This window comes from Onychostoma macrolepis, chromosome 14, assembly GCF_012432095.1.
Source record: "Onychostoma macrolepis isolate SWU-2019 chromosome 14, ASM1243209v1, whole genome shotgun sequence".
NCBI classification, from domain to species: domain Eukaryota; kingdom Metazoa; phylum Chordata; class Actinopteri; order Cypriniformes; family Cyprinidae; genus Onychostoma; species Onychostoma macrolepis.
The window spans coordinates 24,764,850-24,783,341 of record NC_081168.1 but is presented as its reverse complement, the minus strand read 5'-3'; the positions used below and the strand labels follow the sequence as shown (position 1 = coordinate 24,783,341).

Genomic DNA, 18,492 nt, shown 5'->3' with positions numbered 1-18,492 from the left:
TATCTATAGAAAGCTTTAAATTACTACTTAACGAAATAAATCAAATCGAAAATAAAAACTCTTTCATTATAATCAGGGCTGGACTGGTAATCTGGCATACCGGGCATTTTCCCGGTGGGTCGACGCACTGAAGGGGCCGACAGAATTTATTTATTCATTTATTTTTTGCCAAGGACCATCACGAGCAGCCAGTGGCCCATTGGTTTGTCTCCTCTATTGACAGCGTAAACCACCCAATCACAATGCGCTATAGATGGAGCCATGAAGTGTTTTGCTCCGCCTACATAAAGAACGCTTCACCCCAACTTCTTCCTCGTCGGCTTTTCCCACATCAGCTTTATTAAGAACAGGCTTGCTCTGCTGTGAGTGATACGGCGTAAAGAGCCAGGCAGGAGGAGGAGAGGAGAGCAGTTGAATCGGTAAAGTGCTTGATAGGGACTCACAACGGAGGCAGGCATCTATCCTGTGTGCGTGCACCATTAGTGTGCCATTGGCCAACAAGTCATGTCAAGTGTGTTCATAGAGGTTTCCATGGGCCAATGCGAATAAATCTAGATTTAATTTCGAAAGACAAGATATTGTCAGACCTGATGTTTTTTTTTATTATCCAAAACAACTAGATGCAATGATACATATCTCCACTACCAGTCAAAAGTTATTGAACAGTAAGATTTTGAATGTTTTCTTAAAGAAGTCTCTTCTGCTCACCAAGCCTGCATTTATTTTATCCAAAATACAGCAAAAGCAGTAATATTGTGAAATATTTTTACTATTTAAAATAACTGCTTTCTATTTGAATATATTTTAAAATGTAATTTATTCCTGTGATCAAAGATGAATTTTCAGCATCATTACTCCAGTCTTCAGTGTCACATGATCCTTCAGAAATCATTCTAATATACTGATTTGCAGCTCAAGAAATATTTATTATTATTAATGGATTCTTTGATGAATAGAAAGATCCAAAGATCAGCATTTATCTGAAATAAAAAAGCTTTTGTAACATTATACAATACACCATTCAAAAGATTGGAGTCAGTATAATTTTTGTTTTGGAAATTAATACTTTTATTTAGCAAGGATGCTTTAAATTGATCAAATATGATGATAAAGACATTTATAATGTTACAAAAGATTTCTATTTCAGTTAAATGCTGTTCATCTGAACTTTCTATTCATCAAAGAAACCTGAAAAAAATTATACTCAGCTGTTTTCAACATAATAATAATAATAAATGTATTCTGAGCAGCAAAGCAGAATATTTGAATGATTTCTGAACGACCATGTGACTGGAGTGATGATGCTGAAAATTAATCTTTGATCACTGAAATAAATTATATTTTAAAATATATTCAAATAGAAAACAGTTATTTTAAATAGTAAAAATATTTCACAATATTACTGTTTTTGCTGTATTTTGGATTAGATAAATGCAGACTTGGTTAGCAGAAGAGACTTCTTTCAAAAAAAAAAAAAAAAGAAAAATCTTACTGTTCAAAAACTTTTGAATGGTAGTGTATGTATATATATATATATATGTATATATGGTGGTGGGCCACCAGGACCAAAAAATGGCAGGGCCGATTTTTTGTCCCAGTCCAGCCCTGATTATAATCCGTGAAGATGCACTTCTCTCTAAAGGCGCGTCTAATGAGGAGACGTTGAGTCAGGATCATCATCTTCATCTTTGCGACACTGACACAGAAAACATTAGTTTATTAGTAAATAATTCAAATATCTCCTTACTATTTCCCCATGACACATTCACGGTATTTACTTTTGCTGGGGCTTTGCAGCAAGCTTCAGCCTATTGCATGTATTTGAAGCAGAGCTCTTCAGCTGCTGCTTCACTCTAAACACCGTCGAGCCGCTCTTCACAGTCGCGGCACGGTCTCCTGTTGTTTCCACCAGCGCGGCAATTTTTTTCATCACTAATTGATGGATGTCTAAAATATAAAAATAAGGAGAAGCCTAACACAGGCCCGGCCCGTGTCTGAACTATGACGTGAAAATTGGCCCGATCGAAGCCCAGGGAATGCAGGGCTCTAGCGTTTCCCCCTCGGGGGCCCCACCCCATCGTCGGGCCCTTAGAATCGTCCTAACTATTCATGTCTATAGAATTGTCCCTTCAAAAGATATACTAAAATGATTGCTGAAATGTGAGGGGTGTACTCACTTTTGTGAGATACTGTATATTAGATTTACGTTGTCTTAAGCATGGTGTCAGTGTGGAAAATTTGCTTGACAATATGTTGATGTTATTTACAACCTGTGGCTGTACAACTGAAGCACTGTTTTAAAGATTACAGATTGACCATTCACTTCCATTGAATGTGCTTAATTGAAAATTAATTATGCCACAAATGCTATCAACTGAGCATAAATTGTATTGTCAGCACTTCCTCACCGCTTCTTCTCTACCAGTATATTTCATCATATATAAAGACCCTCAAGTGTCTTCAGTCAAGCCAACACACACACACACACACACACACTTAATTACTCACTGGACTTTTACTGCAAAACAGTGATTAACATTTTGATAGCTTAAAGTACAAAACACATGTTACAGGTACTTGTCTATATCCAAGTTCTCAATAGGAATGGGAAAATGCGTAAAAAATGTGTTTGCAGCTCAAACATGGCACGGCTGAAAGTCTTGGTCCGAGTAACCATCAGTTATTCATAGAGAAACCTGAGATGTAGCAATGTCTCTGTGTTTGAGTGTGACATCAGTCAGATCCCGACTCCTCAGAGATGGCCAGTGTGGACGCGGGTTCCTCTTCCTCCTCCTCATCATCATCAGATGCCTGCGATAAATAAGGAAGGTTGAATTATTCAAATCTAAATAAGTCCAATAAACCCAAGAGGAAAGGCATCAGTCACAGCTTGCGTTTGCTGCCTCTGTCATGGTCAGATTCATATGGAGATGAACTCTTCTTAACTCTTAAAGCTGTAATTTCTGCCTTTTTTCTTTCTCTTTTCTCCTCCACTCTTCGTCTTAGCTTCCACCTTCCTTTCTTTTTCTTTCCTCTAAACATTGCACAAGCAGTGACTGTGTCAACTTTAAGCAGAGCTGCAAGTAACAGGCATTGTACTCAAATGTTTGAGGGCAAAAAAATATTTAGCAAGGATGCATTAAATTGACCAAATGTGACAGTAAAGACATTCATAATGTTACAAAAGACTTCTATTTCAAATACAGTAAATGCTGTTCTTTTGAATTTTTTTTATTAATCAGATAATCTTAAAAAATGTCATGGTTTCCACAAAAGTATGAAGCAGCACTGTTTTCTACACTGATAATAATCAGATATGTTTCTTAAGCAGCAAATCAGCATAGAGTGATTTCTGAAGGATCATGTGACACTGAAGACTGGAGTAATGATGCTGAAAATTCTGATTTGATCACAGGAATAAATGACAATTTACAATATGTATTCACATTTTAAATAGTAATAATAGTTCACCATATTCCCGTTTTTTGTTTTTGAGCAAACAACCCTTGATAAGTTTATAAGACTTGGCATTTTCAATCATATAAATAGCATTGCATGATTATTTTGTGATTATTTCTTGCAAATGCTTGCTTTCAAACAATGTGTAAATGTACACATTGTGTGCAAATATGCTTTAAAATATAAGTTAATTGTGTTGGTGCCGATGGCCTTGTGGGCAGTGCACTAACATGTAAAGCTGTTGCTCTCCGAGCGTCCCGAGTTCGAGTCTTGGCTCGCGGACCTGTCTTCATCCCATATAAGACATTTGTAATATGATGTGTTTGATAGATCTGTTTGCTCACTTAGTAACAAATACCACTCTCTGTAACTTTTAAGGCTTTCTCATATTGTTTCTTGGCCTCTTCCGCTTTTCTGTCCCACTCATGTGCACACAAGAGACATTTAGCTGAACATACTAATGAATCAAATAAACAAATCCGCTGACTCAATAACAGCACGGCATCAGGAGTTTATGCTTCAATCATCTATCTGCGGCACAATAAAAAAACCACAGACAAATAATTCAGTAAGTGGCTAATAAATGTAGTCAGCAGTGCAGTAAACACTGCATTTGCAGGAAAGAAAGCAATTTTCCCGAAAACTAGACCCCATGCATAAAATATTACATTTGCCACAGAACTAAAAACTATAAAAAGTGTGTTTTTGATTGATGAAAGGATCAAAACGATGTAAATTATGAAAATACAGGCCTTACTGATTGAGCATGCATTTTCCAGCAATGAATTCAGTTCAAACTGCTCAAAATTCAGGCTTAGTTTCAGTTGCGGATGTGCTATATATTACTTAAAAAAAAAAAAAAAAAACTTTAAGAAATGTATGTTTTAATATGTCTTATGGCTGTATTTGCTTACTGAATTGTAATTGGTTTTTACGAAATCCGAATCATAGGTGACTGATGGAAAGTAACTTAAAAATCTCACTTAAAAAAAAATAAAAAATAAAATATAAACAAATAAAGCAAAAATAGTAATGAAATGACCAATGGTAATCAGAGATTTTCAAATATTTTCATATTTTTTTCTTAATAGTGTGTGTGTGTGATTTTAATGCAGCTGACCTCTTTCCAGTCTTTGCCCTGCTGTTTCCATATTTCTTCAGCCTTCTTGAAGATTTCAGTGACTGATATCCCAGGATTCTCACTCTTGATTCACTCTCTCACAGCATGTAAGCGCTCATCGGCCTCTTATAGGAGCACCTGCTTCCTTCACCTTTTTCTGTTCGCCACAGAGAGAGGAAGAGACTTTTAATAAAGTGTTTCGTTTCAGGTTTCACTTTCTGAACTGTTGAACAGATGCCAGTAAACTTAAGTATTGCATAGTGTTCATTTTGTGCCATTTTAACAGACAATTACAAATCAGCAAGGAGTCAAAAGCACGGGTGCATCTCTCTGATGCCTTTAATCTAAGAGATAATGATAGAAATGTTGAGATACTGACAAAAAAGTACGACCTCTTTCTGTGTTTTTCTCTTTCTTCTTTTTCACCACTTTCTTGGTCTTCTTTTCAGCTTTTTTCTTCTTGCCTTCATCCTCACTGTCTCTATCATCTGCCTCACTATCACTCTCTGAAGCGTTACTGTAATAACTGCACAGAGACTGCATTATATTATCAGAGGGAAAAACTGACAAACCATCTAAAAATAAAGAAGAAAAAAAAGGTTTAAAATCACTTAATCTTCTGGGATGTCGTCATCCTTTTCTCCAGGGTTGAAAGACTCATCTGCTGAAAGAAAATTGATATTAACTACAGTGACTATCAAACATTAAATATTAACTACAGAATTCAGCATAATCCACTAACAAAACTCACTTTGAGCACTGCAAAAAAATGCTTTTCTTACTTAGATTTTTTGTCTTGTTTCCAGCCAAAATATCAAAATTCTTAAATCAAGAAGGATTTTCTATTGTTCAGCCAGCAAAACAAGTCAGTAAGTGAGTTTTGCTTGAAACAAGCAAAATAATCTGCCAATGAAGTAAGCAAAATAATCTTATTTCAAACAGAAAACAAGATTATTTTCTTATCCCATTGGCAGATTATTTAGCTTGTTTCAAGCAAAAACTCACTTACTTTTGACTTGTTTTTGCTGAAAACAAGACAATAGAAAATCCTTCTTGATTTAAGAATTTTTAGATATTTTGGCTGGAAACAAGACAAAAAATCTAAGTAAGAAAAGCATTTTTTTTGCAGTGAGGTGCCATTACTTTAAAGCATCAGAGTTTTATAAAAGTTTTTATGCTTTCTGTAAACCTAACATAAAGCTTTTAATCAATATTTATAGAAAAAGCATGATTTAGGCTCGTTCCTGTAACTGTACAATGTAATAACTAACAACTTGATATTCAGTATATTGTAGTAAATTATTTTAAAATTACAAAAAACTTTCTACAGAATGTTGGGAAGATATGTAAATCTTCAAATGTCAAGCTTTATAATGTTTTTATAAGAATATTTATTTATATATTTGTTTGAATTTATTGGAAATAAGCTGATAACTGCAGACCAACATTTGCATCCATGATTGGGCTCCTGAGTGATGGTTTAATTCAACCCCTTTACCCATTACATAAAAAAAAAAAAAAAAATTCTGTTTAATTTTGATGCTTAATTTTATTGTTTAAACATATTTTGATTAATGCATTTTAGTAGTTGCACAAGAAAGGAAAAAATACTGATACAATGTTTAGTTTTATCTCCTGAGGTTGACATGCAATATTTTGTGAAAAGTAAAGCACTTTTAATTATTGAAACTAAAAACATGGAATGCACCGTATATTTAGTTTGCTTTGTGTTTTAGTTTAGTTTAGGTGATTCATCACTGCCGTCTCCTTCGTCTCTGATCTTGCCCTCTTCTTTCGTTCTCTCCAGGCATGCTTCATGCTGGTCTTCATCAGAATCGCTGTAGCCATCTGCTCCTTTCATGCCCTAACACACACAAACAGTTCGATAAATAATGTGAAAGTAACACATTACTGTGTATGCTGCTGCTGCTGTCCTCCGGACGTTAATGTAGTAAAAGTGTGTCGCCATCAGGGGCACTTTATAAACACACACAGAGTCTCATAGAATTAGAGGGTCAAACACTCTTCCTGCTTATTCCCATGAGTGCAGGTCCATCAACAGAATGGGTTGTTTATTTAGTTAAAACCAGTTTCAGATTGCGCATCCATCCATGCGTGAACACGACATGCATGTACATTTGGGTGTGTCCAGAGAAAAAGCTCCTATAGCGTAATCTATTCCATTATAACTCAGACAACATTTGGAAGAAAACATGATCACTAATAGTCATCTGTCAGAACCAGTAAGACAAAGGATTCAAGGGAAAGATAGGAAATGGATACTGCACATGTGATATAATGTGACTTTATAGTGTAATTATCCAACATTGCGAATGATGTGATCATTTTTATGTATGAGAGAGAGAAAAGATTATAAGAGTACTCACATTATGCAGTTATGATTACTGTGATTTCATTGCGCTTGACAGGCATGTAAATGCTTTAATTGTTTTTCCGCTCTGACCAAAGAGTTATTTCTGCGAGATATGATGATCTGCACTCATGCGCATGTTTAACAACATGGAGAAGCAGAAGAAACCTGAATTTGTTCTAATGGTGTATATACACTTGTTCAGTAATTTGGTTTTGTAAGATTTTTTTAATATTTTTGTCTCCTATGCTCATCAAGGCAGGATTTATTTGATTAAAAAACAGTAAAAACAGTAATTGTAAAGTATTATAAATGAACATATGAGATGTGTTTGTGATATTTTGAATGCAGTGCTTCATTTTGCAAGAGATGTGAGCCATTTTGCATTTTGTGTGTGCAATTCTTGGGTTTGTGTGTAAAGTTTGGAAAATGTGTGTAAGCAGTTGAAAAAAAAAACCTGTAATATTTAATTTAATATAGATAACTTTTTTGTGGAAACCATATTTCTTTTCAGGATTTTTTGATAAACAGGAAAAAGAACAGCATTTACTTGAAATATGATTTTTTTTTTGTAACATCATAAAAGTCTTTACTGTCACTTTTGATCAATTGAATGCATCCTTCTTGATTAAAGACAAAAAACTTTATTGACATTGAACATTTAAATTGTAGTCTAACTGTGTTTGTAGATTGTTTATAGATTTATAAAGTATTGATAGACTTTTCCCCACAGCAAATACATTAATAGAAATGTATCATTTCTACAATTAATTATAATAATAAATTTGGATTATATTGCCCAGCCCTACTGTGCATTTTACTTTTATGAATTTTGGCTTAAACTAAAATAAATGTTTTGAAAACAACAGAAATGATCTCTTTAAATCCTCTGTACTTGATGTTCAGCTTCTTGCATTGACAAAGTCAAAGAGTTTTCCATATTCTTCCCTACATAAGACAGATGAGAGGTGATGTTTTAAAGAAGAGACACTGCTGTCTGTGTTGTCTTGATGATGAGGTGCAGTTTACCTCTCAGTGTCTGAAGGTGTACTGGTTATTCTGCTTGGTCTCTATTTCAGAGTCAAAGGAGCGAGTGGTGGTGGTTCCTCTGGTGAAGTTAATGCATGAGGTCTCCTCGAAGAGCAGGTGAACCAGCGGCTTGTGCACGTAGATGAAGCCTCTCTCCAGAGGATACAGCAGCCCTGAGCTCGTCTTATACACACACATTACACACTGAAACCCTGAGTGACTTCACACACACAGATAAAGACTGATATGAGTTCCAAAACGAGTCCAACTTCTCATCTTGACACATATGAGAAGTAGGGTGGGCAATAGGCTATATAAGCTATTTATATGCACGATATTTGGTACTGAAAGATTTTAGACCTTTTTGCAACTATATGCAGTAAAGTCCAAATCATCGAGGACGGACCTTTGTAAACAAGTGTAAACTCGTTTTCTCTCTAAATGTATAGTGATTGTAACTGTCCCTAATGAGAAACATAAAATGTTGAGTTTAATATCTTTATAAGAGCATCGGTTTGTGCGTTAACCCCTGGAAGTTTCCAGGCACTGCGATCTTCCTGTTGACCTTTTTGACCCTGCTGACAATCTCACAGAGCGGCCCAGACATGCCTTCAAAATGCTTCTCCACCTCATCCCTAGAGAGAAGAGAGACACATCCACTCTGTAAAGCTAATGCCTCTGGCAGAGAGAGAAAGTCCAGTGTACTCACTCACTCATGTTGAGAGCAAGACTGATATCTTCTTCTTTGGAGAAGAGGATGATGAGGAAATGATAACATGCCCTGTTTAACGGGTGGGTCTAGACTGATCTGGAAAATAAAAGGTTCAAGACTGGTTCAAGAATCAAGAAAAACACCTCTAAATAACCATGAAGCAGCATTTTTATAAAGCATCTGTAAAGATTTACTCATTCAGCTCATAATGAAGAAAACATGCTACTCTACATTTAACCAGCAGGTGGCAGCAGAACCAATGCATTATTTACTCACAAAAAATTCAAATTCATAGTTTTGTTTACATGAACCTTAAATATTGCAATTCATTTCACATATTTGCTTAAATGTTCGTTACATGTAATCTCAATAAAACCCAGCTGACACGTTCAGAACTGGAGAAAGCAACCATCATGGAGCTACTATGAGTGTAAATGCAGCGTTGCCATGATGACATATCCAAGCAGAAAGCTAGCATTTATACCAGGAGAATTTTTTAAGCAAAGATTTAGTAAAGCAGAATCTGCAGTCTCCTCCACTGACCAGTTTCTTAAGACATGAGACATAAATAAACATATGAAGAGTTCATTTGCAAAAACAGATAACTCTTCAGAAATCATGTTTTTTCATTGTGCATTCCAGTTAATCTCAATCAAACTGCAGTCGGGTTATTTTGACTTGGTTAAAAAACAACTTTAAAAAAACAACTAAATAACTCAATAAAAGACAATAAAAACATGATAACATAATAAAAAAACAAGATTTTTGAAAATTAAAAAAAATGGAATTATCTGTTTTTGCAAATAAACTCTTCATATACTTGACTAAAACATATGTAAACATTTGCATCACGGCACTGTGCATCTGTGCAAGGTGTTTTTGAATTGATTAAGAGGAGAGTTGGATTCAAGCATTTACATGCTTATTTTTTTTCCTCTTAATCTGATTATTTCAGGTCTACACCGTGCCTTCCAATTCAAGTGACATTTAATTTGAATCAGAGGTGTTTAGATGAAGGTTTTCAGTCTGATTGAGCCATCAGTCAAATTGTAAACTGATTAATTGGGTGCATTTAAACATAGCTATTCAGTTTAGTTTATTTTTGGTGAGGGGAATCACACAAAACTCACCACAAATAACATCTGCCTCAGGTCCTTGTGCAGCAGCAGGAAGAGACGCAGTAAGGTGATGTAGGGCAGCAGGGGCCACTTACCTCATAATTATAACAGTGATTAAGTATATGCTTACTACAATTTGTACTCTTACAACAGCTAAAGTCTGTTTACACTGCACGCGACAAGGCGACTGTTGAAAATCATTTGAAATTTGTGTCAATATGTCATAAATAGAAAGCAGCAGCAGTTTTCTGTCGGGGATTTGCCACGCCGGATCTAGTGCAGACAGCATAATAGGTTCTATTGTATTTTGTAAACTAACACGGTGTAGACATGGTGTTAGATGTCATTAGAACTTCCATTTTTATGGAATTTTAAATATTTCTAGATTACCCTTTTTCCATTTTCAATTTTCTGGACTCTGTTTTAATAATTTAAATCAATTGCATTTACAAAACTTTAATATTTTTAAATACTTTAAACTTGAACATTTTCAACTTAATATTTTACAATAATATAGCCTTATGAAATATTTTAGAATTTTATTCTGGATTCATGAAAATTCATAAAAATGTATAAAATTCTATAATGAATTTTCATGAATTAATATAAATGTCTTATTATTATTATTGCTTTGAGAAGAACATTCTACCGTGCAGTAATATATTTCTGTCACAATTTATTCAAATGAAACAACGCTGTAATCAGATTTCAAAATCTTAAACAAAACATTTTCAATATTTGCTCAAATCCAATCAAAGTTGAACCCCATAGGATTTTGGTAAGACTTGAGGCTGAGAAAGTCAGCGGTTCCTATAGCAACACATTGATGGAGCTGTGCTGATGGAGACCTCGTGTGGTGATCTTGAGTAATGACAGAGATCTCAGTGTCATCATTTCAGTACAAACTGAGCTTCTTTATCAGGGAAAATGTTTTTACAAATTGCAGTGATCACTGAGACCTTTGTTAATACATTTTAAAATGACATATGCAGGGCTTAAATTTGACATTATACATATCCTTACGACATCTGGTTTATTTAGCTGTTTTTTCTTGTATATTTGATTCACAACGCAGGTCATTTTGTCCCTCATATTTTGTTTCAGTGGTTTGATTTACTTATGATGGTCAAATTTACATCGAAGTTAACAGGGAGCATTGTCCATTATGATTTTGTGCCAGACCTCGTGGATTCAAATTTGGGTAAAAATTGATAAAGATGTGAAAATCGTGGCAGATGTTTTCTTTAGTAGATTTCAGCAATGGTTTTTATTCTCAGTCTCACCACAGCCAATTTTTCCCTGTGGCCACACAATGACAGAAAGACAAATTCATGTTCTAGTTATTTTTGTAACTGGGCTTGTGCAACACGTTAAACCCCAAACTGCATTAGCATATGATCTCAACTTCCTTTTCTCTCACAGAAACTGCAGTAGATGTATTAATATATTTTGACTACAGTACTGATGAGTGTCAGTCTTGGTCTTCTGTCAGAGAGAGAAGTGATTGTGTGACTGAAGCAGCGTCACACTCTTCTGGAAACTGGACTTTAGTGAAATGATGCTGGTCTTTGGACTGATGCTGCTGCTGCTGCAAACATCTGCATGTGAGTCTCTTTCACATCACACTCATGCTGCTGCTGAATCTCTCAAATAAAAACACTGTAACATTAAAAAAAAGTCAGTCTGCAGTGATGTAGTAATATTGTTTTCTGTTTTAAGTGTTTAAAAGTTTTGTTTAGTGTTTTAATAGCATTATAACAGTGTAGAGTTAGTGGAGTAATTCATTTGTGAGATGTAAGAGTTTAAGTCACAGTAATGGAGTACAGCATTACATAAAGTCAATAAAGTCATTACGCATAAAGTCAAAATTTGCAGTTTGTGGCTTCAGTTCATTAGTTCATTATGTGAAGGAGTCTAAATTCATCACCCCCTCCTTCATCTGAATAAACTCTTCTGAGTAACCTCTCTTTGTAAAGTATAACAGTATAAACATATTACTTTACCTTGCAAACTTAGCTAACATTTTATTAAAAATGGTTCAGATACTTTTCCTCTGTTTCTTAGTTTCTTACAGCTCTGTCTAATTTCCTCTTTCAGTCCTTCAAATCCACTGTTCTTCTCTCTTTCTTTATAAACACATTTCTCTCTCTCTCTCTCTCTCTCTCTCTGTGTGTGTGTGTGTTTTGTTCTTCAGGTCTGGATCGGTTCTGCAGGTTTAATCAGTCTGATATCTGTTACGCAGCTCTGGGACACAAACTCAATCTGCTGAACCCTCGTAATACAGACAACAGGATACAAAAGAGAATAAACAACAACAATACAACTGATCCAGTTTGTAGAATAAAGAATGGCAAGATGAGAGAGACTGAATGTGATCTTTATAGTAACAGACCTGAAGTTACAGTCATTAATGGGACTCTGATAATAAACCGTGTGATCAGAGCTGATTCAGGGAATTACACAGTAACACTCTTTCATTGCTCAGGCTGCTTAGAAACATCTACAGATCTTCAAGTGAATGTTGAAGGTACAGAAACTCTCTCTTCAGACTCATTACAATCTCACGTTCTCCAAAGATCTCACTCTCATACAGATGAACCAGTTGAATCTCTGTGAAGGGTTTTATTCATGCAGCTCATTATTGAATAGCTAAATGTATTGAGTCAAATTCATCTGCACTTTCATTTACTAAGACTATTTTCAGATTGAAATACCAGCATGATGCTTACTATACACTGCCTACTGTTGTCACATGACTAATCTACTGAACGCTGCATGTTTAATTCAGTCCAGCTTTCACCTCAGCAATGCATTTTGTTTAGAAATGTCTTGACATTGGCTCAGTTGAGAAAGAGTTGTGTGACGGTCACGTGTCCCTCCCTCCAGCTCCTATTGGCTCAGTGGAAGTGTCAATCATCTGCTCCTCCAGTGGGACGATGAGGGTGTCCTGCTCCTCTGAGGGCGATCAGATCCTCTACAGCTGGACTCTGAATGGAGATCCACTGATGGATGGAAACTCCAGCATTGATCTGGATGAGGGAACTGATGGAAACATCAGCTGCAGTGTGAAGAACCACGTCAGTCACGGACAGGAGACCGTTACTGCCAAACCCTGTCCTGGTGAGCGTTTAATACATGAATGTCCACGTATTTATAAAAACCACAGCAACAGCAACAAGAGTGATGAAGATGAACAAATCTTACAAAACCTGTCAAGAACATGTTCAAGTCACATTTCACCACAAAATACCCTTATGCCATAGTTCAATATCTCTAATGTGTATTTTGACGGATTATGACAGTTTTATCTACTTTTTAGTTGAATCTTAAGAGTTTTTTCGTAGTTTTTAATCTTAATTTTTTATTAAATGAGACTAGATTTAGACCAGCTTAAGGTAAACCTTTTTGTCTTTGTTATATGTAGTTTATTTGTTTATTTACTTTCTTACCTTTTCCATTTTTCACTTTATAAATTATGAACAGACAAACAAACATTTCACCCCAAAAATCAAAATAAATATTATTTTGCATGAAGAAAATGAGGACTATTTTACAACCTTTCATTTTATTTGCATTGACTTTTTTTTCATGACAATTAAAAGCACTCCTGCTCCCTAAATTTTCTTTACTGCAATGTTCTAGATTTTTTTGTAATTGCAGTTATTCACAGTGATTTTATGATGATAATATTATGATTTTAATTGTCATAATTTAAAGATAGAAAACAAATACAACCATTACATTATGTACAGTATACTTTACAAATTTATAATATTAATTCATTTCCACATATTATATTAATTATAATTTATATCATTTTTTGCAATAATGTATTGGGAATGTATAATTTTATTTTATTTTTCTCCTTTTATTGAATTTTTGTCATACGTCAGAAATGATATTTGAGGTGCAAATGGTGCAAAATTGGTTTAAAGCCCCTAAAAACACTCAGTGAAACATGAATACAAAAAATTACAGTTAGTACAGTTAATCAGATTTTAAACTGAAATGTGACCTGGACACGACTTAGACAGGTTTCATGAGATTCAAACAAATCAATTCTCTTAAAGGGATAGTTCACCCAAAATGAAAATTCTGTCATTAATTACTCGCCCTCATATTGTTTTAAACCCATAAGACCTTCGTTCATCTTCGGAACACAAATTAATTTTTTTTTTATTAAATCCGACAGCTTTTTGACCCTCCATAGACAGCAAGGGAACTACCACGGTCAAGGCTCAGAAACGTAGCAAGGACATCATTAAACATCGTTCAACTGTAAGTTTACGAGGCTACGAGATTGCTGTCTCCGTAATGGCGGCATGTCACTGCAGACAAAATGAGGAGAAGAAGAACTGTTGAATAAAGTCATTATTTTTGTTTTCTTTGCGCACAAAAAGTATTCTTGTGGACTATTTTAACAATGTCCTTGCTACGTTTCTGAGCCTTGACCAATTGAGATTGAGACATTATTAATAAAGAGAGAAATGTCACAGGTTAACGGGATTGAACAGAAACTGCAGGACAAAGACAAACAATTCTGCATTATCAGAATATCACGTTAACATACGTAAAGTGGTTGTACACTTAAAAATAAAGATGCTTCATGATGCCATAGAAGAACCTTTTCGTCTAAATGGTTCCATAAAGAACCTTTAACATCTGAAGAACCTTTCTGTTTCACAAAATTAGGTTCTTTGTGGTGAAAGAAGGTTCTTCAGATTATAAAAAGATAAGGAAGAGATGATTCTTTAAAGAACCTTTGACTGAATGGTTCTCTGTGGAACCAAAAATGGTTCTTCTATGGCATCACTGTGAAGAACCTTTTGAAGCACCTTTATTTTTAAGAGTGTAGAATGTGAAAGCATGATGGTTTTTTAATAAAATCAACATTTAGATTTGCTTTTTGACTGTTGGCATACAGACTAGCTAATATTATATTTTTAAAATTAAATTTAATGTTTTATTTTAACAGTTTTTTTTTTACTACACACTAAATTAATTTTAATCTGTTAAGTAATATGATTTAGTTCAGTAAGTAGTAAGTCAGAAGGAGAGACACAAATGACACTTTCCTGAGAAAAGAGTCTGACCTGAGATCAGAAGTGTGAAAGCAGATCAAGAGTCTGTTAGATGTTTCTTCTGTTGAACTTTAATTCTGTAAATGTTTCTGTCTGATTTTATTTTATGATTCGAGAGATACCCTATTTATTTCTCTCGCTCTCTCTCTCTCTCTCTCTCTCTGTGTGTGTGTGTTTTGTTCTTCAGGTCTGGATCGGTTCTGCAGGTTTAATCAGTCTGATATCTGTTACGCAGCTCTGGGACACAAACTCAATCTGCTGAACCCTGGTAATACAGACATCAGGATACAAAAGAGAATAAACAACAACAAAACAACTGATCCAGTTTGTAGAGTAAAGAATGGCAAGATGAGAGAGACTGAATGTGATCTTTATAGTAACAGACCTGAAGTTACAGTCATTAATGGGACTCTGATAATAAACCGTGTGATCAGAGCTGATTCAGGGAATTACACAGTAACACTCTTTCGTTGCTTTCGCTGCTCAGAAACATCTACAGATCTTCAAGTGAATGTTGAAGGTACAGAAACTCTCTCTTCAGACTCATTACAATCTCATGTTCTCCAAAGATCTCACTCTCATACAGATGAACCAGTTGAATCTCTGTGAAGGGTTTTATTCATGCAGCGCATTATTAAATATCTGTACACTGCCTGCTGTTTTAAAAATAATGTGAAAACAATTTGAACAGTCTTTTGATACATTGTTGTCACATGACTAATCTACTAAACGCTGCATGTTTAATTCAGTCCATCTTTCACGTCAGCAATGCATTTTGTTTAGAAATGTCTTGACATTGGCTCAGTTGAGAAAGAGTTGTGTGACGGTCACGTGTCCCTCCCTCCAGCTCCTATTGGCTCAGTGGAAGTGTCAATCATCTGCTCCTCCAGTGGGACGATGAGGGTGTCCTGCTCCTCTGAGGACGATCAGATCCTCTACAGCTGGACTCTGAATGGAGATCCACTGATGGATGGAAACTCCAGCATTGATCTGGATGAGGGAACTGATGGAAACATCAGCTGCAGTGTGAAGAACCACGTCAGTCACGGACAGGAGACCGTTACTGCCAAACCCTGTCCTGGTGAGCGTTTAATACATGAATGTCCACGTATTTATAAAAACCACAGCAACAGCAACAAGAGTGATGAAGATGAACAAATCTTACAAAACCTGTCAAGAACATGTTCAAGTCACATTTCACCTCAAAATACCCTTATGCCATAGTTCAATATCTCTAATGTGTATTTTGACGGATTGTGACAGTTTTATCTACTTTTTAGTTGAATCTTAAGCGTTTTTTTTCTTCGTTTTTAATCTTAATTTTTTGATTAAACGAGACTAGATTTAGACCAGCTTTAGACCATCATTAAAATAGTCCATGTGACATCAGCGGTTCAACTATAAGTTTACGACGCTACGAGATTGCTGTCTCCGTAATGGTGGCACGTCACTGCAGATGAAATGAGGAGAAGAAGAACTGTTGAATAAAGTCATTATTTTTGTTTTCTTTGCGCACAAAAAGTATTCTTGTGGACTATTTTAACAATGTCCTTGCTACGTTTCTGAGCCTTGACCGTGGTAGTTCCCTTGCTGTCTATGGAGGGTCAAAGAGCTGTCAGATTGAATCAAAAATACCTTCATTTGTGTTCCGGAGATGAATGAAGGTCTTATGGGTTTAGAACAACATGAGGGTGAGCAATTAATGACAAAATTTTAATTTTTGGGTAAACTATCCCTTTAATTGGCCTCGTAATACTTCAGAATGATTAATTATGATTATAAATTACTCTGCAGTAATTTATAGTAAGGAAAAACAGGTGATTTTGCAATGATGTTTTGTTACAGGACCAACTACTGCATCTGTGACCTCTACAATAGCAAACTAGTTCCTCATCAGCTGTTATGAATCTCAGCCATAGAGTGGGTTAATACATGAATGTCCATGTGTAAAAAGCAAATCAGTACCAATAATGCAAAACAGTCGGGTCTTAATTCTTGAAAAGTGTCATTAGTTTGTTTCAGCAGTGAATTGTGTTGATGTGGTTCAGAGAGAGAAAGCAGGTGATTCTGCGCTGATGTTTTATTACAGGACCAACAACTGCATCTGTGCCGCTCACGGCAGCCATGGTGCTTCGCTATCCAGTTGTTTTAGTATTTTTGTTAGTTTTTCTTGTTTTTTGTTTCTCAAACACGATCAGTTTTACCAGAGAAGACCTGCTGAGCATTCGGCAGAACATACCACAAAATCTCCTACCAGTTTTCGATTATTCGGATGTTTTGCTGAACATAGTTGTCGGCTGAGCGGTGGCGCTGTTCAGGACGCACAGACGGGGAAGCGAGCCGGTGAAGCTCAGACAGCGCGGATTTAGGACGCCGTTGCCTAGCATCCATCTGGCGAATCTCCGCTCTCTACCCAACAAAACAGACGAACTTCTTCTGCTTTCCCGGACAAATAAGGATTTCTCTGCTGCTCTGTGTTTCACGGAAACCTGGCTGAAGGACGCCATTCCAGACGTTTTTACATCAATAAGAGGTGGTGTACAGGTGTACAGATGTAAGAGTGTTAAAAAAACATGTGCTGTTCAGATCTAGAAGCTCTCTTCATTAACTGTAGGCATTTCTACTTGCCGCGGGAGTTTTGCCCGTTCATTTTCGTGAGTGTTTACATTCCACTGCAAGCGCACGTGAGCTCAGCTTTACAGAAACTCACTGATCCAATCACAGACACAGAACAACAACACCCGGACTCTGTTTTAGTCATTCTTGGGGACTTTAATAAAGCAAATCTCTCCCGTGAACTGCCAAAATACAGACAGCATGTTACATGTCCCACCAGAGACAGTAATATATTGGATCACTGTTACACAGCAATAAAAGATGCATATCAGACTGTTCCACGGGCAGCTTTGGGGCTCTTTGATCACTGCCTGGTTCATCTTATACCAACCTACAGGCAAAAACTTAAATCTGCTAAACCTGTGGTAAAGACTGTAAAGAGATGGACCAACGAGACAAGAGCGGGTTTTACAAGCCTGTTTCGACTGCACTGATTGGAGTGTTTTTGAAGCTGCTGCCACCGATCTGGACGAGCTCACAGAGACTGTAACTTCGTATATCAGTTACTGCGAGGATATATGCATTCCCACCAGGACTTATGTAACATTCAACAATGATAAGCCATGGTTTACAGCAAAACTCAGACACCTTTGTCGGGCCAAAGAGGACGCCTACAGAAACGGGGACAGAGTCTTGTACAATCAGGCCAGGAACACACTGAATAAGGAGATTAGAGAGGTTAAAAGAACCTACGCTAAAAAGTTGGAAGATCAGTTCACTTCCAATGACTCAGCTTCAGTGTGGAAAGGCCTGAAAGCCATTACCAAGTACAGGACACCATCCCCCAGCACTGAGGTGAATCAACAACTTGCTGATGACCTGAATGAGTTTTATTATAGATTTGAAACCCCCCACACCCGTCCTGACCATCTCTTTACACAACCGTTAACACCTCCAGCAATAGGGTTGGGTATTGTTTGGGTTTTTATCGATACTTTTAAAATGGTACCTGTGCCTAAACGGTGCCTGAACCGATACTTAAAAAT

General features: G+C 36.1%; 1 protein-coding gene and 1 pseudogene across 3 annotated transcripts in view; one reads left to right on the top strand and one right to left on the bottom strand.

The window, feature by feature from the left end:
- Positions 1-4,902: 4,902 nt before the first annotated feature.
- LOC131553145 (FACT complex subunit SSRP1-like) lies at positions 4,903-10,966 on the bottom strand (annotated as a pseudogene).
- A 330-nt stretch (positions 10,967-11,296) lies between these two features.
- Positions 11,297-18,492, top strand: part of LOC131552895 (uncharacterized) — a 28,610-nt gene continuing 21,414 nt past the window's right edge. For 2 of the 3 annotated variants that reach the window (XM_058797071.1, XM_058797070.1), the window contains exons 1-5: positions 11,297-11,413; positions 12,004-12,336; positions 12,696-12,929; positions 15,078-15,410; positions 15,738-15,971. In XM_058797071.1, the coding sequence (XP_058653054.1) occupies positions 11,365-11,413; positions 12,004-12,336; positions 12,696-12,929; positions 15,078-15,410; positions 15,738-15,971 (1,183 nt within the window). In that variant the 5' untranslated portion in view covers positions 11,297-11,364. The remainder of the gene's footprint in view (positions 11,414-12,003; positions 12,337-12,695; positions 12,930-15,077; positions 15,411-15,737; positions 15,972-18,492) is intronic. The other variant, XM_058797072.1, reaches the window with a different exon arrangement.